The 21,100-nt window shown below is 41.6% G+C and overlaps 1 protein-coding gene across 2 annotated transcripts in view; it reads right to left on the bottom strand.

Moving 5' to 3' along the window:
* Positions 1-2,032: 2,032 nt before the first annotated feature.
* trmt61a (tRNA methyltransferase 61A) overlaps positions 2,033-21,100 on the bottom strand; it is a 33,262-nt gene continuing 14,194 nt past the window's right edge. For both annotated transcript variants that reach the window (XM_067991740.1, XM_067991741.1), the window contains exons 3-4: positions 9,295-9,561; positions 2,033-2,749 (exon numbers count right to left, since the gene is read on the bottom strand). In XM_067991740.1, the coding sequence (XP_067847841.1) occupies positions 2,424-2,749; positions 9,295-9,561 (593 nt within the window). In that variant the 3' untranslated portion in view covers positions 2,033-2,423. The remainder of the gene's footprint in view (positions 2,750-9,294; positions 9,562-21,100) is intronic.

The following is a 21,100-nucleotide window of genomic DNA, read 5'->3' on the forward strand; positions in this document are numbered from 1 at the left end:
TCGAGTGACTTTTAGTCGTCCACAGCACTTGCCCGAAACATGTGTTTACTTGTTAAATATGCAAAATGGGGCCCTACTCTAATTTTAGGACCCTGAATGTGAAAATCAGGTACAAATGGGCAGAGTTTATGCCACTCAGGCTCTGCCCAGTTGTACCAGGCATTAAGCGGCCTAACCAGCAATCCTTAAAAGGGACGCTGGAGACCAATCAAAAAAAGGCCCAGCAAATTTTCAGTTTTTATTTTTATAGGGCCAGGAGAAGCACGTGCTCCCACTGGACCCACAAAAAACTCTGGCCTACTGTTGGTGCGTTGAGGATCCTCTTTCATCACCTGCCGCCCTAAACCAAACTGTTGGCTGGCTCAGCAGAGAAGCAGGCCAATTTCTCGCTCTCCCCAATTGGTGAGCTGCAGTGGGGTTCCTATTTGGCACCCGCAGCTTGCCAGTGGCATTTAAATGAAGCCAGAAGCCAAATTTGGCCAATCTGCAGTTTTTCCTCCTCAGATCTAGAAATCAGACATGGTCTTTCCCAAAGACACGAATTGATGACTTGATTGGTGGGATAGATTATTAGGTGAGGGATTCTGCCCTCAGTTGTAGTTGAACTAAGCATCCAGAAAATCATCCAACCTAAAATAATAATCTATTTAGGCTTATCTTGTAATGTCATAAGTTCTTAAATTTTGATATTCCAGCAATGTTTGTCTGCAGTGTCTATTCCCAATCTTAAAAAATGTTGACCTGTCATCCTCTATGGATCAAAGTTTCCCAGTTCATGAAAGTCCTTGAAAGAAACCCTTCAATTTGACCCATGACACCGTATTTTATTTTTTCACAAAAGTTTACTCACATTTCCTTTCAATACTGCCACAATGTGTTATTAAAAGGTTAGGTTTCCTGTTTGACTACAGGGAAATTGCATTTAGTCCTAGGTTTTTCACCTTCAAAATGCTTACACTACAATTTCAGCACATCAAGTAAATCAGTTTCAAGCCTTGAAGTTAATGCACAATATTTTATGCTATCGGATCCATCATCAGCATGCTTGTCAGCCTTGGCTCAGTGGTAGTACTCTCACCTGAGTCAGAAGGTCGTGGGTTTAAGTCCCATTCCAGAGACTTGAATCTAGGCTGGCACTTCAGTGCACTACTGTGGGACTGCAGCACTGTTGGAGGTACCATCTTTCGGATGAGACTTTAAACAGAGGCCATCTACTGTCTCAGGTGGACATAAAAGATCCCACGGCACTATTTGAAGAAGAGAAGGGAGTTCTCCCACTATCCTGTCATTTATCCCTCAACCAACATCTAAAAAACATATGGTCTGGTCATTTAATTCATTGCTGTTTGTGGGACCTTGCTGTGCACAAATTGGCTGCCACATCTCCTAAATTACAACACTGACCACACTGCAAAATACTTAATTGGCTTAGAGCACTTTGGGACATCCTGAATGGGACAGACCAGATGGACCAGCTGGTCTCTTTCTGTCCATCTTTTCAGTATGTTCCTATGTAAGTTCAGGAAACACTTCTTCACACAGTGGATTACCGCCTGGAAGGACTTCTGGGTAGGCTAAAGTCATTCAAGAGCCAGTAAAAAAATGATTGAGGGTAATCACTGGTTTCTAAATAAAGTTGAGCTAGATAGGTCAATCGGCCCCCTCTCATCTGGATCTTAGTGAATTTTGAAGGCTTTTTGAGCTTCAAATCTAAAATATGAAATACAATAGGATATTGTCTATAGAAAAACAAGTCACAGAACTTTACTGTCTGGCAATACTTAAAACGCAGATATACACAGAAACCATGTGTAACCTTAAATGAATTTTCCAGCTTGCCAACATTTCAACACAAGTGGAAAGTTTGAATGGTTTCACAAAAAGCTATTTCACTAATGCACATTGTTTATAGGCAAGTACAAACATCACCAAATAAGTCAGTCAGTCATTAAAACCACTCTGCAGCTGAATGTTGCACTTACATATGTAGCCTTAACTGATATACATGTCCACTTACCAGATCATTCCAGTATTTTCCAAACTTTATTGTAAACAAGACAATTAATAGTCTTTTGTATATAAAACATTAGAAATTCAATTCAAATAAAAAAAACTTCTAAAGAAACAAAGGACCGATGAAAGAAGGCCAGCACAACATGCCCACATGGAATTTATAAGTGGTTTAGAACCCACTGGTTCATTCCATTTGCAGCCCATTTACTGATTTTGCATACAATTCTATACTGTTTCTCTGACAGAAGTTATAGTTTCTGTAAAAAGAGTAAAATGTTAAATGTTTTCCTTCATTCTTGGCATGCATGTACAGAACTAGCTCCACATAAATGCAACTATCTGGGGAATTTGATTCTAGATTACAGCTTTCTATGCAAGAAAAGGTTGTTCAAAATAACATTTCTTAGAGGCTATGAGAGATACTTTGTAGCAAAGGTCAAATACCCAGTATGACCTGCCATCTCTCTCAGAGGTGCACCACTTTTAAACTGGGTGGTTCCCTGTTGTGAATCAGTACAGCTGTTTCCCTTTGATTGGTTCTTCATGTCAGCTGGTGTGTCCTGGTTATTTTTATCTCCTGTACCAAGGTCAGGGAGCTGCAGACTCACAGTCCTGACATCATACACACGGAGAAGAATTTCAAATGTATTGATATCCATGAAGCCTTGCTCAGTCATAGCAAGGCAGGTGCGTTGCACTTGTTCAATACAGGGAGAGAAAGAACAGATCCTTCCACCTGCATAAAAGAAACATTTATTGAAGATTAAATAGTTAAAACACAGCACTTGTCCATTTTACTCATCACAGACAAAATTAACTCACTTTCCCCTTCCTGCCTTTGTTTTAAAGCCATTTGATTTCTGTTCTTTATCCTTTTCTCCCCCCATTCATTTCTAATGTGTTCTTTTCCAAAAGCCCTCAGGTTTGTCTCCCCACCCTTCTTATCTTTAATTCATATTGACTGATGTAGAATTAATAACATAATTTCAATGACTCTCCTGTGGTCTAAGACGGTACAGAAGTGACAACCTGATATGGTGGGAATGAACTGCAAATGCCACGAGTGCAAATGAATCCTACGGAAATCAAAGCAATTTAGAAAATTAAACTGTGACCTAGCATCTGGTATGAAAACAAATCATGTGATTGGATCTGAACAGAAATGGTGGAAAAGGCCAGGAATGACTATAAAACTCACTCACTATCTTATTAGGGTTACATGGCAGAATTCGCCATTAAAAAAAAATCTAAGATGCATTGGCATGTTACACCCTCTATAGCCAATGGATTGTTTTCACAATGAGGTCAGTCACAAAGTGCTTTGGAAAAGGAACATGAGAGAACTGTTTTTTTGCCAACATTTTAAGTGAAATAAATACTCATGTCTCCTACTAAATAGATTTAATTTCTATATATGCCCCATTTTTAAGGCAACAATAGATTATTAAGCAGGTAGGGTGCTAACCACTGCTATAAACCTCAAGATTTAATGTCTCTCTTAATAAACACAAGTTTAAATTTTTGGCTATGTTGGTGCAAAGTCACCCTTTCAAGATGACTGATAGAGAGCGCAGATCAAGGATTAACAGCAAGGACAGTACAAGCAGCAAATCCTAGTCTTGTGACAAACTCCCTGTGGATTGTTTTATTCAAATACATTTAATTTTACTAACCTTCAGTACCAGTAAGCAGACACATTGCAGCAAAAGACAGGTAGAAAAGGTTCATTAAGTTAAAATACATATTCTTTTTGCAACCTTACAGAATTTCTCCAGGCTATTGTTTTAAAACCCATATTTTGTCCAGCCTATTAGAATTCAACACCAGCAAAGATCTTAGAAAATATCTCCATGTCATCAGCTGCAATGCAGTCTTTACTCAAGCAATCAAAAATTACATACAAATCCAAAAATAGCCAGTATCCTTCAGCCTACCAACTTGAATTAAAGAATCTGTTCTGGGAATTCCAAAGTATTTTAGTAAACTATTTTGACAATTTATCAAGTGTCAGATATTTACAACTATTGCATAATCTGGTTTGATTAAATAATAGCTTTTCACAGCAATATACAGCAACTATTCCTTAGTAAAAAGCAATTAAGCATCAGATTCAAGTAATTTTTCACTAGCTCTAGTGGATTACAAAATAAAAAGCAAAAGGCAGCCAAATCGTATTCAGTGTAAATTCATACTTTGAATTCAGCCTCCAAAATTCATATCCTTCAAATCTGAAGTTTGAGATAAAATGCAATTTAGGACTTTGGCAAACCACCTCCTTGAACACCTGTTCTCCCACCAATCCCCAGGGTCTTGGACCCATGAGCTGGATATTATACCTATTTATAGTCAATGGGTGGAAAATGTAGCCTTATAATCACTAAGTCATTATGAATCACTTATCTAGACTCGCCATGAAAAGCCAAATATCCTTCCCACAAATACAAGAAAAATGACTGTTTGCCCCTCCTCCACTTCCAAAGAGGGATTCAAGGATGGCTACAATTAAAGAAACACAAATACAACAATTTAAAAAATGTACAAGTGCATTCAAATCAAAACCAGCTCAAACCAATGAGAGTTCAGACTTTGTCTTTCCATTCATTGGCTATACACCAAAATATCTAACCATGATTCTTTTTATTTTAGCATCCAGGTTCGAAAGCAAACCAGAGATCAGATGGCTGCCTGTCTTCCAACACAAAATCATCAGCCTTGCTTACAAATGTCTCTATAGTCCCAACCACCTCCATCCTTACATACCAACTTGTGCCCTATTGCGCACCATCTCTGGCCTCTTGTGCATCTTCTCCCCCCCACCCCCAGCCCCTCCGTGGCATTCCTTACATAGCAGAATATCTTTCAGCCATCTGGGTCCTTCTCTCTGGACAGCCCTTGCTAAAATTAAGAGCCTCTTCAAAACCTTTTTGAATGGCCTTTTTCTCAGTCCATGCACCTCTTTTCTCCAGCAATTTTCTCCCCTTCTGAAGAGATTGGCTCCTTGTTGGGGTACAGTCCCATAGGTATCAGAAACCTTCCAGTACCTCACCCAAGTGGAGTCTTGACAGGCAGATTGTGCTGGCAGGCTATTCAACAATGATGGGCATCACAAAAGCTTTATTTTGCCCTCACCCACTGTCCACACACATGCACTTCCAGCAAGGGTCAATGGATAGAAATTAGGAGCAGGAACCCAGGCCAATTTTCCTCCCTAACTCAAGGGCAGAAGGCAATTGTAGGAACCCTATCCCCACGCCAACCGAGATCAACTGACATATCTGGTTTAGAATGGCACATCTCTAACTCAAAGCACTACTTTTGAAAATTGCTAACTTGGTGATGGCTAGTTACAACTCAATAGAAGATTCACATATCCTACTTATTTGGTTTCATGCACTCTAATGCCTAAGTTTTAAGGTTTGCAACTTGTTAATAGAACACTGGCATACACTTTCTCATTGCTAGGTTCTCTCGTTTTCTTCCTGTACCTTATGTAGGTCATTTTTTTCTGTCAAAACTAAATATAGCAATTCCCATGCACATAAAACAGTGGCTTCTTCACTCTCCCAGTCACTGTAAATAGCCTGAAGAGAAACCTGTCTTGTCAGCCTCAGTCCAGTTCTCATTGCACCTCAGTTTTTTTTTGTGTATGTATGGAAAACTATCTTCACATTTGATATCCAACAGTGATATCAAAATCATGTGACATTGCAACACCTTTTTTCTTTAAAAGTTTTTGGTTCAACATTATGTACATATTTATTCTGGTCTGGTAAATTTTACAACTTCAGCATTTTTGTATATGCTGTCCAGGTATTTTTGATGATACAAAGCTTATAAATTGACAAGATTATTTCCTGCAACCTTAGCTGAGACATCAATCTCAGCAAATGTGTATTCCAACACCATTTTGAAATTAGCTCTTGTATTGAATGTAGGTAATTTCAGAAATTGAAGCTAACTCAGGAAAAACAACTAGGCAGAACCTACTTTACAGCTGAAGATGAATGACAGTGAATGCTTTTAGACTCGAGCAAATTCTTCTAAGTAGCTTTGTCCCTTTATCAGGATTAATAATGTCGAAAACAGGGAGACAGCAGTGACTATATTAACAATTGTAGTAATCTCAGGAGCCTTTGCTTGAAGCAGCTGAAGATGGTTGGGCCCAGGACACTGTCCTGAGGAACTTCTGCAGCAATGTCCTAGAACTACGATGATTGGCCTCTGACAATCATCATCTTGCATGTCATGCATGACTCCACCTACTGCAGGGTTTTCCCTTTATAATCCCATTGACCTCAGATTTGCCATACTCAGTCAAACACTGATGCCTTTTCTCACCTCAGCTTTTGCGTCTATGTCTGGATCAAGGCTGTAATGGGACCTGGAGCCAAGTAGTTCTGGAAGATCCTAAAATGAGCATCTGTTAGTAGGTCATTGGTGAGTACGGCTGCTTGATGGCACTAGCGATGTCTCCTTCCATTACTTTATTGATGAATGGGAAGATGCTGATTGGGCAATAATTGGCAAGGTTATATTTATCTTTTTTTTTTACAAAATGGATAGGACGTAACTGTGCAATTTTCTGCATTGTTGGTTAGAGGCCAGCATCATAGCTGCACTAGAACAGCTTGCTAGGGAGGCAGCTAGTTCTAGTACCTAGGTCTTCAACATTAAAGTCAGGATGTCAACAGGGCCCATAGCCATTGCTGTATCCAGTGCACTTAGCACGGTCATGTGGTGTGAATTGAATTGACTGGATACCGGCATCCCCGGGGAGCTTAGGAGGCAGAGTAAGATCGCCCCACTCCAGACTTTTGGCTGAAGACATTTGCAAAAATTTCAGCTTAGTGTCTTGCACTCATGTACTGGTCACAAAGATACTTGAGGATGGCAATGTTCATGGAACCACCTACTCCCATTAGTTTCCTGACCATCCACCACTATTCTCAACTGGATGTTAGGGTTACAGATCTTTGCTCTGATTTGTTGGTTGTCAGACTGCTGAGCTTCTCTATAGCCTGCTGCTTTTGGGGTATTTGATACGTAGGTATCCCTATGTAGTAGCTTCACAAAGTTGGTGACTCATTCTAAGGTATGCCTCATACTGCTCCAGGCATGCCTTTCCACACTCTCCACTGAACCAGAATTAGTCTTCTGGCTCGATAGTGATGGAGGAATGAGGGATGTGCCAGACCATAAGTTTACAGATTGTGGTTGCATACAATTCTGCTGTTGCTGATGGTCCACAGCAGGTCATGGTTGCCCAGTTTTGGGCTGCTCCATCTTTCCTTAGTTCATCCTACTTAGCAAGGCAATTACATGGAGGGAGTCCTCACTATGGAGACAAGACATTGTCTTCACAAGGACTGTGCAATGGTCAGCTCTACCAATATTATCATGGACATCACAGGGGGAGGCTGGGGACATCCTGAACTTGAAGGGAATACAAAGAAAGGCAATTAAAGTTGATATCCGAGTTTGGGCATCTGAGATCTGAGGAAAGACTAAAAAAGGTACTCGGGATATATACATTTGGGAAAGAGGCAGTTTAGGAGTGATTTTATTAAGGATTGGAGATCTAGGAAATAGGTAAACTGGAATGATATTTGGCAGTAAGCGGCTCTATGACAAGGGGGAGACAGATTCTAATATAGATGAGAAAAAGTTCAATACTCAGTTAAGATACAACTTCTTTATGTTAAGGATTGTAAAACTATGGAATAGCCTATCCGGAAATGCTTCCGAGCAGTGTGTCTGGATAGTAAAATCATCATCAGACAAGCTCACAAAGTTCACATTCCAGTCACTTGACTCAAACTTATAATGATTTAAACCACATTCTTCTACTTTTGTTTATGGAAAATGTCTTGGCATCAATTTAGTAACATTTAAAAGGTATCACAGCTGTACGAGAATCCATTTGTGCAATAGCATTAGACACAAACAAGCTGCTTGCAACTAGTGAGGACATATACACTAAAGAATATCTACACCAGTGCTGATTTTGTCAAGAACTAGGGGGAGGGGGAAGAAGGGAGAGTAAAGGGGGAGCGAGCGCAAGGAGAAAGACTTCATTTATTTAGCACCTTTCACAACCTCAGGGCATCCCAAACCGTTTTACAGCCAATGAAGTACTTTTGAAGTGTAGTCACTGTTGTAATGTAAGGGGGCAAAAGAGAGGGGCAACACACTAGAGAGCGAGACAGAGAGCTCGAACAGAGAGAGAGAGCATGCAGGAGAGGAAAGAGGGGAGAGGGAGAAAAAAATAATCTAGCGCTGATTTTCAAATCTGCTCTGATACAGCACCAAGACACTTCCCAACTCTGAAGCACTGTCCATTTTTACCATTTACCTACCCTCCTATCACCTCAGATCTTAGTTGCTCTCCACAAACTTCACAATAATATGAAATATTGATAACTTCAGCTAATCGAGATCTCTGCACCCAGGCCCTGTCCTGCACACTCATCACCCCCATTCGAGCCAAATTCCACTGGTCCCCTCATCGGTGCATTGATCACACCACCCCACATGAGAAATAATCACCAACTCCACGTACCAACTTGTGCTCTTTGCTCCTCCAATTCTGAATGACTTGCTACCTCTTGCTCTGCCTCCTAAAAAAAAAAACTTATTCTCCCCCCTCCAAATTCCTTCACGTCATGCTCAATGTTCACCTTTGTCTTAGACATCAGTCCATGTGAGGAGCACAATACAAGTTATTAATGCGAAGATTCTTTAGTACGGTGATCACTGAATAGCATTAAGCGTCTCAGTTCTTCATAACATACACACTTTGCACTATTGCCTGCAGAGTGCAACAGCGAACACAAAAGAATGGGATGAAATAACAATGTTGTCAAGGTGAAGAAACTTAATGGATGCCAAATTTATCAATATAAAACTGTAGAACTGTAAATTTCTGGATCCTTTTTGCCAGCCACAAGAGACCTCCTGGACAAATATATTTTAAACATTAATCCACTGTATTTATAAACAGTTTACCATCAGGGATAATGGTATTCATGTGAAATATTTATAGCTTACCCATGGTAATAAATATTAAATGTCTGGTTGTCCAGTTGAGATTAATAAATGTATTTAAAAAGCATGGTGCATGTAAAAATGGAGGAAAAAAACAGGGAGGAAAGAACAGAACTATATTAAGGATTAGATAAAACATACTACCATTGTGTTTTTAAAGTTAGTATTACTGTATTGTAGTTGTTAAATAGTAATAATTCTGCAAGTTAATCATTCTAGCTTTGACTGTTCGTTTACCTTGCATCTTCAGGGAAGATTTTGCATATCTTACAGCCTCCCAAGGTGATGGGATGTCCAGAAATACAGCATCAGCAATGTTGACTACTCCAAAACCTTCCTTACAAACATCTTGGTTTTTCACAGTGACCAAATGATCTATCTTATGATCACGAAACTCCTCTTCAGCTTTCTCTGCTCGTTGTTTATGAAACTCCACAGTGTACAGTCGTCCAGTTGGTGCAATGGTCCGAATGATAGCATGAGAAAGAGAACCACTTCCTGTACCTACAATATAACAAAAACAGTTTTGTTTTTAAATCTAAGAAAAGGCATTTCACATAATGAAGATATTTTTCCAGGTGGAATAATGAACACCTGGCAGGAGGTAGGAGAGATATGGTAGGTGACCAAAAGCACAATCAATGGTCAAGCTTTGAGAATGCTTTTGTAGATGGGGAGAGTGTTAGCAAGAAGAGGTTCAGGAAGAGAATTCAGATGGCAAGAATACAGTGGCTTATGGTTCTGTCTTTGTCTATTGCATTTTAATAAAAATATTTAAATGTAAAACTTGCATAGGATAGTGAAAAATGTACAGTAAATGCATAAGTTGCATCAATAAATGGAATTTGGGTTGCTTGGTTCAATCATGCAGAGGTAGGCCCAGCTGTATCACCACCTTCTCAGGTCAACTAGGGACGGGCAACCCCCATCTGTTCAGATCAAACTCAAACTAAGCTTCAAGTATGGTATCTCATCTTTTTTCTGGGCACTCTGGTCTGAACATTGACTTTAGTAACTTCAGACCATACCTATTTTCTTTACAGCAAAGGGTAAGGAGGTTTGTGAACCTCCGTTAAGGTGGGGGGGGGGGGAGGAAATACAGCATCAGCAATATTGACAGGACAACCAGACATTTAATATTTAGTACCATGGGTAAGCTATAAATATTTCACATTCTGGGTGTAGATTCTTAACAGTTCTGACTGGGAGGGGTGAGGGGAAGTTTCTGCACTTGATACTGGCCTGTCTTTTTCTCCTTGTGCAACTGACATTCTCAATGAGTTTCCAGCATTTCTGTTTTCATTTTAGACCTGCATCTATAGGCTTTGTTTTTGTTTCCCCTACTCCGATTTCCTCCATTCTCTCAATGGTTTCCTTGGATTGGCCTCTCACTTAATTATTTGCAAGTTCATTCGTATTTATTTATTCATTTTTAAAAAGATGTCTCTCCATTGCCTCATGAAGATGATCTATTATGAAAATGTCCTGCTTTTCATTTAACTCATTAACTTCCTCTCATGATTGGAGTATCTGTTTTCCTTCTACCCCTCCTATATTTCCCCCTGATTCTACTAAAATGCTAGTTTATCTTTCAGTTCTGAAGATTCTACCTGAAATTTTAACTTTGAATAAAATGAATTACTTTGAAGTGTGATGTTCTATAGACAAAGTGGAAAATACCTTGACCATACAGGGTGGTGGGAGACCTTGCAGCAACAGTGTGTGCTGAAACTTGGTAAAAATGGGCCTGTGTGTCTGCCGGCCTTAGTGAATCCGGCAAGTTTACTTTGGGACAGTCACCAGTTGTGCAACAGAAGCCAGCAGCCCTAGCTCCCCATGGCCTCCTTCTGTGCCATAAATTTTCTATGATTCTATGAAATCCAATTTAAAACTAAATGCATACTGAACAGGGCCAGGGCGGGAGCAGAGCAGCTTTGCTCAGGCTGTTAAAGCTGGGACACTAATCAAGTAGTAGCAGCAGGTGCAGAATACACATTTTCCCACAAATGTTATAGCTCTCAGAAATCCCATGTATGCTCACTTGTTGTGTCCAGTGGACCTCAAGTTAAGACTCTTTGTTCTCCCTATTGCCACGAATACAATGTTGATTCACAGCCTACTATTGAAATGTAAATCAGTACATGAATGAAGTTCAAGACTGTTGCAGATGTTTGAAGTTTCAGCAAAAATAGTCTATTCAGAAGCAAATTGGAAATGTACCACAGGAACTGTGCAACTATTCTTGAAGTTAAAGTGAACATTATATTCAGTCACAAATCCAGATTCATACTTTGATACTGCATTTGAATAATTATTCATAAACAATCTAGCTTAAAATAATTAATACTCCAATAGGTCTGAAGCACTTACATCATTTTGACAAATTAGCAACACTTGGTTTGTAAATATACAACATTTCAGTAAAATGCACATCTGCATAATACTGAAAACTGCTGGCATTGTATATATAAATTGTCATTGAATCCAAATTTACTCCTTGTACAGTAGTCATTAATGATCCAGCTATTTGCATGGTTTTTCATTCTGACCATTACATAGGATTAAGTAAGGAAAGATCAAAATAAAAACCTGACCAGGTAAACATTAAGTAGCTCATACAAATTCAAAAATCATACTAAAAAACCTCACAAAAACCCAGTTTCTATTAAGCTATAATATATTTCAAAATGAACTTGAAAGCTCATCCCAACGCACAAGGGGCTTCTCCTTGTTTATATTCATTTACTAAGTCAGCTGCTCCTGAAAGCACCATCTGCGAGCACCACTTAAGCTATCTCCAGCAGGATCACATGACCGAGCTAAAAAAAACCCTGACATCATGCCTGCTTGCATATGCTCACATAATCAGCCAACCTTAAGCACAAGCCTTTTTCTCCCTAATCCGGTTATGAAAGGTCATAACAAAACCTATTGTATAGACAGATATTCAGTTAAAATTGTTACTTGTATGGAGGCTTTAGTGGTCTTGTGTTTAAACCTGTAAATTCTGCACTGGAATAGATAGCCACTTGATGAAAGGACAAAGCCGAATGCTTTACTTCATCTCTGAATGTATTTAGAATAACCTGTGGGGAAAGTCACCAAGAGCCATGATGAATGAGATATTTTTGAATATCTGCAGTGCAGTTTTGAATTTAAATTAGAATCCATTTTCCAGGACCATTACAAAAAGTTTTTAAAAAAAAAGATTTATCTAATTAAATCTAGTCAGCTAATTAGACTGGCTTATTTTAATGTTTCCTAAATGTTATGCACAATACAATAAATTGAATTTTATTGCTGACAAATTAAAGAATTGCTTTTGTTTATAATCTACCATTATTTATAAAAAAACATGCAAACAGAACCACTCGAGTGAGCTGCTTACCGATCCATTAACGGTGCCTCCTCCAATGTTTCTTTGCTCAAGAAAATGCTGTCCCTTCCAGTTAGTGTCTCACCCTGATTTTATGATCGCAACAAGACACTCAACATGTGATGAATATTTACTGACTGAACTATCGTCCCATGGTTTTAAGGCAAAAGTGGATTAATTGTTGATGATGGTGATTATTATCACAATGCTATGAGGAAGAGAGCAGGGGTAGTGGTATTAGTTATGGATTGCTCTAGAAAAGAGTAAGGTTGGACACAATGAGCTGAATGACCTCCTATTGTGCAGCAAACTTCTTTGGTTTTAAGGCACAATGCACTGGTCTACCAACATACTGCCTCACTGGGCCATTATATCTTTTCACCGGGGAAGAGGAGGGGGGAAAAGAAGTGTTTTGTATTTTTGCTTTACTAGTCTCCCTGCACCATAATATGTAGAACTCCTGCATTTTCATACAATAAAACCAGAAGTAAACAGTGGATCATTCTCCAGCAACCGAAGTCAGCTAAAAATCTCTCCAACTAGTTACTAGCTGCTATTAGGCAAGTAGAAAACATCTATTTCTAAACTGTTAAGTAATAAAAGTAAACTAGTCTAACAAACCACAAAAATGCAAGCAGATAAGGAAATCACAGCTTCATGCATACATATTCAAAATGAACATGGAGTGTAGCTCATCAGTCTTCGACTGCCCGTGACTTCAACAAAAAATGTAAGAAGCGGTCAGGACAATGGTACAACTGAAAGCATAGCAGGTTAGCCGATCTAACTTTCAAAGTAAAGACCTTTCAAGTGGGGCTTTGAACCAGCTATTTCTACACAGTGGTTAAGGCTCATCATTACTGGTACAAAATTCTCTCTTCCCAGTGATTGTGCTACCAATCTGCATTTGACCATTTTATAATTAACTTTTAGCATCAGGTTGTGTTTATGGGGACACTGCACCAATGTCAAAAGCAGAATCATGTACACTTTGTTTGGAGTGTGGTCCAAGGCGGCGGCCCACCACCACCTTGTGAAGACAACTCAGGCGAGAGAGAGAGCAAAATCAGTTATAAACCAACTAATACCAGCAATAAATCAAGAAAACAGTTTTTGTTTTTAAATGTTGAATTTTATACATGTTTCTTATTGAAGATTGCACAAAGTTATCCATCATCCTCCTATGCAATTACTGCAGGTGAAGAAAGCTAGATGAGTCTGTCAAACAGAGGGAGACCAGTGTTGGTTTCAGAGAGCAGAACAGGGAGGCTTTGATCAATATTGATCAGGTTCTTGCAAGAACTCAATTTACTATATCATTATCAAACTGCAGGAGCCATGGAAAGAGAAGACAATTACTATCTTGATGGCTCCCATTAATAAAATGATTATGTAAGTACAGTTGTTGATTAATGTGGAGGAACTTTGCCTACAGGGAAACATTCAGTAGAATACAAAAAATAATCCCAATGGTGTTCTGATGAATAGCATTGGTTCAGCACCTAGGGGATGAACAGTACAGTCATTAAGCATCAAGCTCTGCAGAAGAGAAACCAAACCCAACTGGGTATAATTGCAAGCAGGCCTGGGACTTGGATAAGCCACGACAACAGAAAGAAAACAAATCCATAATGCATTTAACTGCAAAACTGGAGGAGGACTTTTCACTTTTGCTGGATCAGGAATGCAATCATTACATTTACATCACCATTCCTGAGCAGTGACCACAACGTAATTAGTTTCAGTGTAAGAATTAAAAAGGAAAAATAAAGACAAGGTCACTTTACCGGGAATAAAAGCAAAATTTAGTAAGACAAGAGTCTGTGCCTAGATTAAAATGGAGGCAAACAGAACAATGGAATTGATTAAACAGAGAAGTCAGAAAGGGTGCAAATCAAGTATCTTCCAGTAGGGAAAAAATGGAATGTAAAGGCTGTTATTAAATTTGAAACTTTTAAAAAAGTTAGCACATGCAGGGCAAATAATATAAATGAAAGGCAGGAATTGCTGCAGTTATATAAGGTATTGGTGAGACCGCACCTGGAATACTGCATACAGTTTTGGTCTCCATACTTAAGAAAAGACATACTTGCTCTCGAGGCAGTACAAAGAAGGTTCACTCGGTTAATCCCGGAGATGAGGGGGCGGACATATGAGGAGAGGTTGAGTAGATTGGGACTCTACTCATTGGAGTTCAGAAGAATGAGAGGCGATCTTATTGAAACATATAAGATTGTGAAGGGGCTTGATCGGGTGGATGCGGTGAGGATGTTCCCAAGGATGGGTGAAACTAGAACTAGGGGGCATAATCTTAGAATAAGGGGCTGCTCCTTCAAAACTGAGATGAGGGGAAACTTCTTCACTCAGAGGGTAGTGGGTCTGTGGAATTTGCTGCCCCAGGAAGCTGTGGAAGCTACATCATTGAATAAACTCAAAGCAGAAATAGACAGTTTCCTAGAAGTAAAGGGAATTAGGGGTTACGGGGAGCAGGCAGGAAATTGGACATGAATTTAGATTTGAGGTTAGGATCAGATCAGCCATGATCTTATTAAATGGCGGAGCAGGCTCGAAGGGCCCATTGGCCTACTCCTGCTCCTATTTCTTATGTTCTTATGAAATATAATGTGAAAGATGCAAAATTGGAGATTAGAGAAGCTTAAAAGGAAGTCAGCAAAGACAAAAAGGGCAATAAAAGGCTTTCTATATGCACGTTAGTTATAACAGAATAGACAAGATAGGGAGTGGATGGTGGCAAGCTTGGAGTGAACAAATAAACAGACACACTAAATAAGTAGTTTGCCTCAGTTTTCACAGAAGTGGTGGCTATTGGGATTACAGAATCACCAGAGATACATACACATCAGTAGACACTACTATTCAAAGAGAAATGGTACAAAAAGAAGTTACCCAAACTTAAGGTAAACAAATCACTGGGCCCTGATGATTTACATCTGTGGATCCTAAGTGGGGTGGGGGTTGGGAAGAGGAGACGAGACAGTGGAGGCGCTGACTATAATTTTCCTAAATTCTGTGGAAAAAAAACTGTGCCAGAAGATAGGAGAATGCCAAATTGGACACTCCTCTTCAAAAGGAGACAGGGATAAACCAAAAAAAATTATAGGCCAGTTACTCTTCAGTTGTTGGTAAACTACTCAAGTCTATAACATGGGATGAAATAACAAAATACTTGGAGAAACAGACATGACTTACATGAATCAATCCTGCAAAGAGATTTTTAAAAAAAACTGATAGTTAAAGGTTGGGTTTAGCATTTGTTTTAGTTATAGGAAAGCACAATTCTATGTCAGACTCCAGCCTTTTAAAAAAAACAAACTTACAGTAATCAAAAATAATTTTAGTATAACCATCCCATTACTAGGCCTGCCACTTTGAAAAAAATCAAAACTTCAAAATGCCAGGGATAAATACACCAGTGATTCATTCTTGAAAAAGGCCCTAGTTAAGTCACGTTTATGCCATACATCATTTATATAATATGAATAATGTTTTGAAGTGTAGTTTTGAAGTCCATGGCTGCATTGTCACATTTGCAAATATTTTTCTATTACTTGAATGAAAATAAGGAAAAAAAACAAAAAAGGAAAAAGCACAAAAAAGGCAAACCAATCAAATCCTTCAAAATATGTTGTGAAAATCCCTGATTTAACACTTTACATATTTATATACCTGTGGTATTTATTTATTTACCTACTTGCAGCTGATGAGAAAAACACTAATTTATTTTCCAGGAACTAATCAAAAATTCTAAGACCGTGCAATAAAGTTTAAGAAGTTTGTAAAAGATCCCTTCTTTCAGCCGAGATGTGCCGCCTCCTTCATTTCCACACCCATTGCAACCTCTGACCATGAGCAATGCCATAGAAAATCTGCTAATAAGATTTTTTTTTAAATATTGTAACAAAAAGATATATCACTTTAAATACAAAAGGTGTCCTTACAATTTTAAGCACAAGACACACGATCTCCTCACCAGGTGGCAAAGAACATTGGAGAACCAACATAAGTCATATGGGGCTTGATTTAAAAAGGGCAGTGGGATGGCAGCAGCGGCTGGCGGGGTGGGGAGGGGTCAATGGGCGTGCGGCAAACCTGACTAATAAAAACGTACCTTTCCCCATGTGATCGCGACTTAATTGGTGGCCATTAATCTTATTTCCGGGTTTGCCATCTGAAAGCTGCGCAGTGGGCAGACTGTGCACCCGCATGACAGGCCGTCAGCTGGAGCATCTGAATTTAAAGGGCCATTGCTTCAATGGATTTTGCTGGAGCACAGAGCAACACGAGGCAAGGCTGCTCCAAGATTCAGTGGTGCCTCACTTCAGCTTCTACTGGCCAGGGGTGAGGAGGAGGAGGGAACTATTTCACCCGGCCAACAGGAAGAAGTGCCCTGCCTCTGCCACCAAGGAGGCCTGGCTCGAGGTAGCAGAGGAGGGCACCAGCAGGAGCAACATCTGCTGCATTTGGGTCCAGTGCAGGAAGCTTCAATGACCTAACTAGGTCAGCAAGAGAGTATACTTACTGATTCTCCAGCATTCAGTGATACACATCAACACCCCACCCCCAAAACTCATTCTGCATTGCCAAGACTATTCCATTACATAACTCCTCACACCCACTTAACGCTCATCCTTAACTTACCTGCACTTCCTAACCTCCCCATTTGTGACCCCACCACTACCACTCACTCCACTCCTGATCCAATGTGATGTCTTTGTCACATACTCACCTCTGATACACCTCTTTCACAGTCAGCCTCACCCAAAGCAATGCATTTATCGATTGGCCACTTCACCACTCACTCACACGTCTGTACTTCCTTTCCTTCTTAAAAAAAAGCGCACAAAATGAACATGAGAGGGCGAGGACTGGGGCGGGGGCACAACAAATAGTGGTCCTCACAGACAGGGAGGAGGAGGCCCTGCAGATCAGCTGTACCCACATGCCTGTCCGTCGAGGATGCAGAGATTGGCACCCCACAAACATCTGGTGACACAGCTTTAACATTCATCACACATGAATTGATGTTAACAATGTTTGGCACGTTGAACACCTCAGTATGCTCATTGAAACATGACACATCTGTGATGATGCTTAATATTGCCTTCTGTTATCTTAAGGCCCTTCAACAACCGCAGCGATGGCAGAGGGCGATTCCTCAGAGGAGCTCCCGGCCTCTGAGGGTGCACCGTCACATCTTGGCGAGCCATCCACCAGTGCAGATACTCACACCTTAGTGGGTCCTAGTAGTCAGTTAGTTGGGTTGGCACCTGATGAGCACGAGCAGACACTGGTGGCAAGGACAGCTGTGGAGAGTCCACGTCGGTGGGTGCACTCCTCTCCAGCTCTGCTCAGCTGGACGCAGATGCTGAACCCCGGGGGCCATCCTTTAAAAAAGGAGAATGATCGAGGGACAGCAGCACATTTGCGAGGTACTGGAACAGGTGCCACGCACACGCTCCACAATAGCCCAGAGGAGTCCAATTCCTGCATTAGTAAAACGGCGGCACAGGTATGGGAGGGAATCTCAGATAGTGTCGCAGGGACATGAGCAACAGTGTGAGATAGTGTCGCAGGTAAGTGCGGAAATGTCTGCAATGGAGAGGTGGCTAGCCTCCGTTGAGCTTCAAGCACAGCTCACAAATGAGTCCCATTCAGGCCCCGACAACTGCCATTCAGACACACTGTGAACACCATTCTGCCACCTTAAACAGGCAGACAGAAACTTTACAACTGGGCTTCCAAGGCATCGTACATGTCCTTCAAACTGTTCTCCAGCAGGGTGGTAGGAATGATGTGGGCCTGGTCCAGGAGAGGGATGATGGCGAAAGAGGACATGGAAGTGGGGACGCCACTCAAAGTGCTCCCACATCTCACCCGTTGCCCCCTCTCAACCAGTACCCGCAATGCTGCCTCCTCTCCAGGTGGCCGAGTCAGTGTCTGCAAAGGTGCAGGTGGGGCAGTCTTGGAGGGCCCCTCACGGGCTCCAAAACCCAGAGGGCGTAGGCCGAAAGCATCTAAGCAGTCCGGCCATGGACATGAGCAACCTGCCACTATCTCTGCTGCAGAGGTACCTCTGGAAATGGTAGGAAGAGAAAGGCTAAGGATTTGTGATCACAAAGGGTATGCACAAGGATGTCTGACAGATAGTCACGTTTCTCGTTTATATTTGGTTTTTGTTAAAGTCACATTAAACGTCATCATTCCCACCACTATTGCCACGTGTTGCCTATCCTTGACTGGCTTTTGTGGTAGCGCCCTTTCATGAGCTTCACCATTAACAGCGACACTTGATACCACCCTGTGAGTTACTTTACAGTGGATGTATGAGTAGTTGAAGGACTGTTGTGTGCAGGTAGGGGGGCTGGTGTTGGCGCTGCTCTTTCCAGGTGGAGAGAGGACTGGACTCATCTCACTTTCTGATCTTACGAGAAATGTTCACGACTCACTCCCTGGCCTCACGAGCAACCAGGTGAGCCACTGCTCTGCCCATGGTTTCATCCTCCTCCTCCATCTGCTTCTCCTCAATGTGGATGGCTGATGAGGGCATGGGGCCTCCTCAACCGCTACCCCTCTCTGTTGCGCAGGACACAATACGCTACTATAACACGACCCACTCTCACTGGTGTGTATTAAAGCGCTCCCCCAGAACGATTGAGGCACCGAAATCACATCTTCAGCAACCCTATCTCATGTCCAATTACAGACCTGGTGACGATGTGACTGTCGGATTGCACTGTTGCTTGCTGATGGGTTCCTCAGATTTCATCATTTGCAGGGGCTATCCCTTAAGGGTGCTCGGTGCATGGAAGAGGCCCGGGATGTTGAATTCCCTCAGAATGAGCAAATAGTGGCAGCTGCCAGGGAATCTGGCGCACAGATGAAGGATTCTATTCCGGTGGTCACAAATGAGCTGAGCGTTGATGGAGTGATACCCCTTTCTGTTAACGAACAGTCCTGGCTCTTGTGGAGGTGCTCGGATTGCTATATGTGTGGGAAGCCAGCCAGAGTGGAATCCCACTGCCCTCTCCATCTGGCTAAGGTCATCCATGGGGAAGTTGACGTATTGCGAGGCCGTGCAAAACAAGCCGTCGGTGACCTGCCTTATGCATTTATGCGCAGACGAATGAGCCATCATGGTGATGTCACCTGTGGCACCCTGGAATGATCTGGAGGCAAAGAAGTTGAGGGCAATGGTCACTTTAAATGCGACGGGGAATGAGATGCCACCAGGCCCAGCCGGGAGCAGCTCGGCACGAAGGAGGCTGCAGATGTCTGCGACCACCCGGCGACTCACTGCTCGTAGGCACTGCTCCTCAGAGGGGTCCAGGATGCTGAGCCTCGGTCTGTAGACCCTCCGACGAGGGTAGTGCCTCTGTGCCCGTGCCTGTGGCGCAGCACTGGGTTATAGAACTACAAGTGGCGGGAGTGCACGTCGTGTCTGGCGAGGATGGTGATGTTCCTCGTCCTCTGATGTAGTGGTGAATGCAGCCATCGCACTCCCCCCCCCCCCCCCCCCATCCTGATGGTATCAGTTTGAGGCGGTCTGGAAAGATGGTGAATATGAGTAAACCAAACAATTCTGAGTAGAAACCAAGAATTCTCAGTCTAAACTCAGATCTCCCAGCCATAAGTTTGTTTGAGAGAACTGAGTGCCCTGCTGCAATAACTCACCTTTTATTCCCATCTGTCACAGGGATTTAAATGTCCAAATGGCTGCCAGCTGAAACACAACTCCTTCACCATGGCGTGTTTCACACAGCACAGGAAACAAGCTGAGGCAGCTTGCCTTCATTGTAAATTGCATTTATTCATTTTTGAAGAACTTCAACTAAGTGATTTAGTGCTTTAAATACCGTCCTGCCGGCTTTAATTGCTGACGGGACTTCCGGGTTCAGGAACGGCGTGCGAACCCAGATGACTCGGTCACGTGTGTTCTTCAGCGTGATGGAGCCGGGATTTCTGCCCGCTCCAAAAAAACCCACTATTTTCTTAGTTCCCCCCCCCCCCCAAAACTTTGCTTTTAAAATTGAGCCCGTGTTCTCAGCTCTAATTCAAAACAGGCGAGTTGTCAATGTTAGCCTTTAGGTAGGAGGGGAGACTAAGCCTCAATATTTACCTACATGCGGAACTGTCAAGTGGAGAAAGGGAGACACAAAAATCAGAAGAAATAAAAGAAATCAGAAGAAATAAAAGATATCAGAAGAAATAAAAGATATCAGAAGAAATAAAAGATATCAGAGCTGCACTGCTTGACTCCTGATCTTTCAAGTAAAGATGATGTGTTACGGTGAGAAATGAAGTACCGTAAATACATGTTTCCCAATCCCATTATAGCTACAGCAATTCCAGCAATGGCTTCTCATCTCACCGCACCATTACCTCCCAAGTCCCCCAAGCATTTATCCTTGGGGGCCCCCCAGCAGTACATGCTGCCCTTGGGCTACATCATCCACAGACATGGAGTCAGCTTCAGCATGTATGTTGATGATACCTAGCTCTATTACTCTACCATCTGTCTCTATGCCTCCAGTGCCTCAGTTTTGTCAGACTGCTTGTCCAATATCCAGCCGTGGATGAGCCGCAATTTCCTCCAGTTTAAGCCATCACTTCCAGCCCCTGCCACAAATTTTGTTCCCCACCACCGGT

Source organism: Heptranchias perlo, chromosome 10 (assembly GCF_035084215.1).
Source record: "Heptranchias perlo isolate sHepPer1 chromosome 10, sHepPer1.hap1, whole genome shotgun sequence".
NCBI classification, from domain to species: Eukaryota; Metazoa; Chordata; class Chondrichthyes; order Hexanchiformes; family Hexanchidae; genus Heptranchias; species Heptranchias perlo.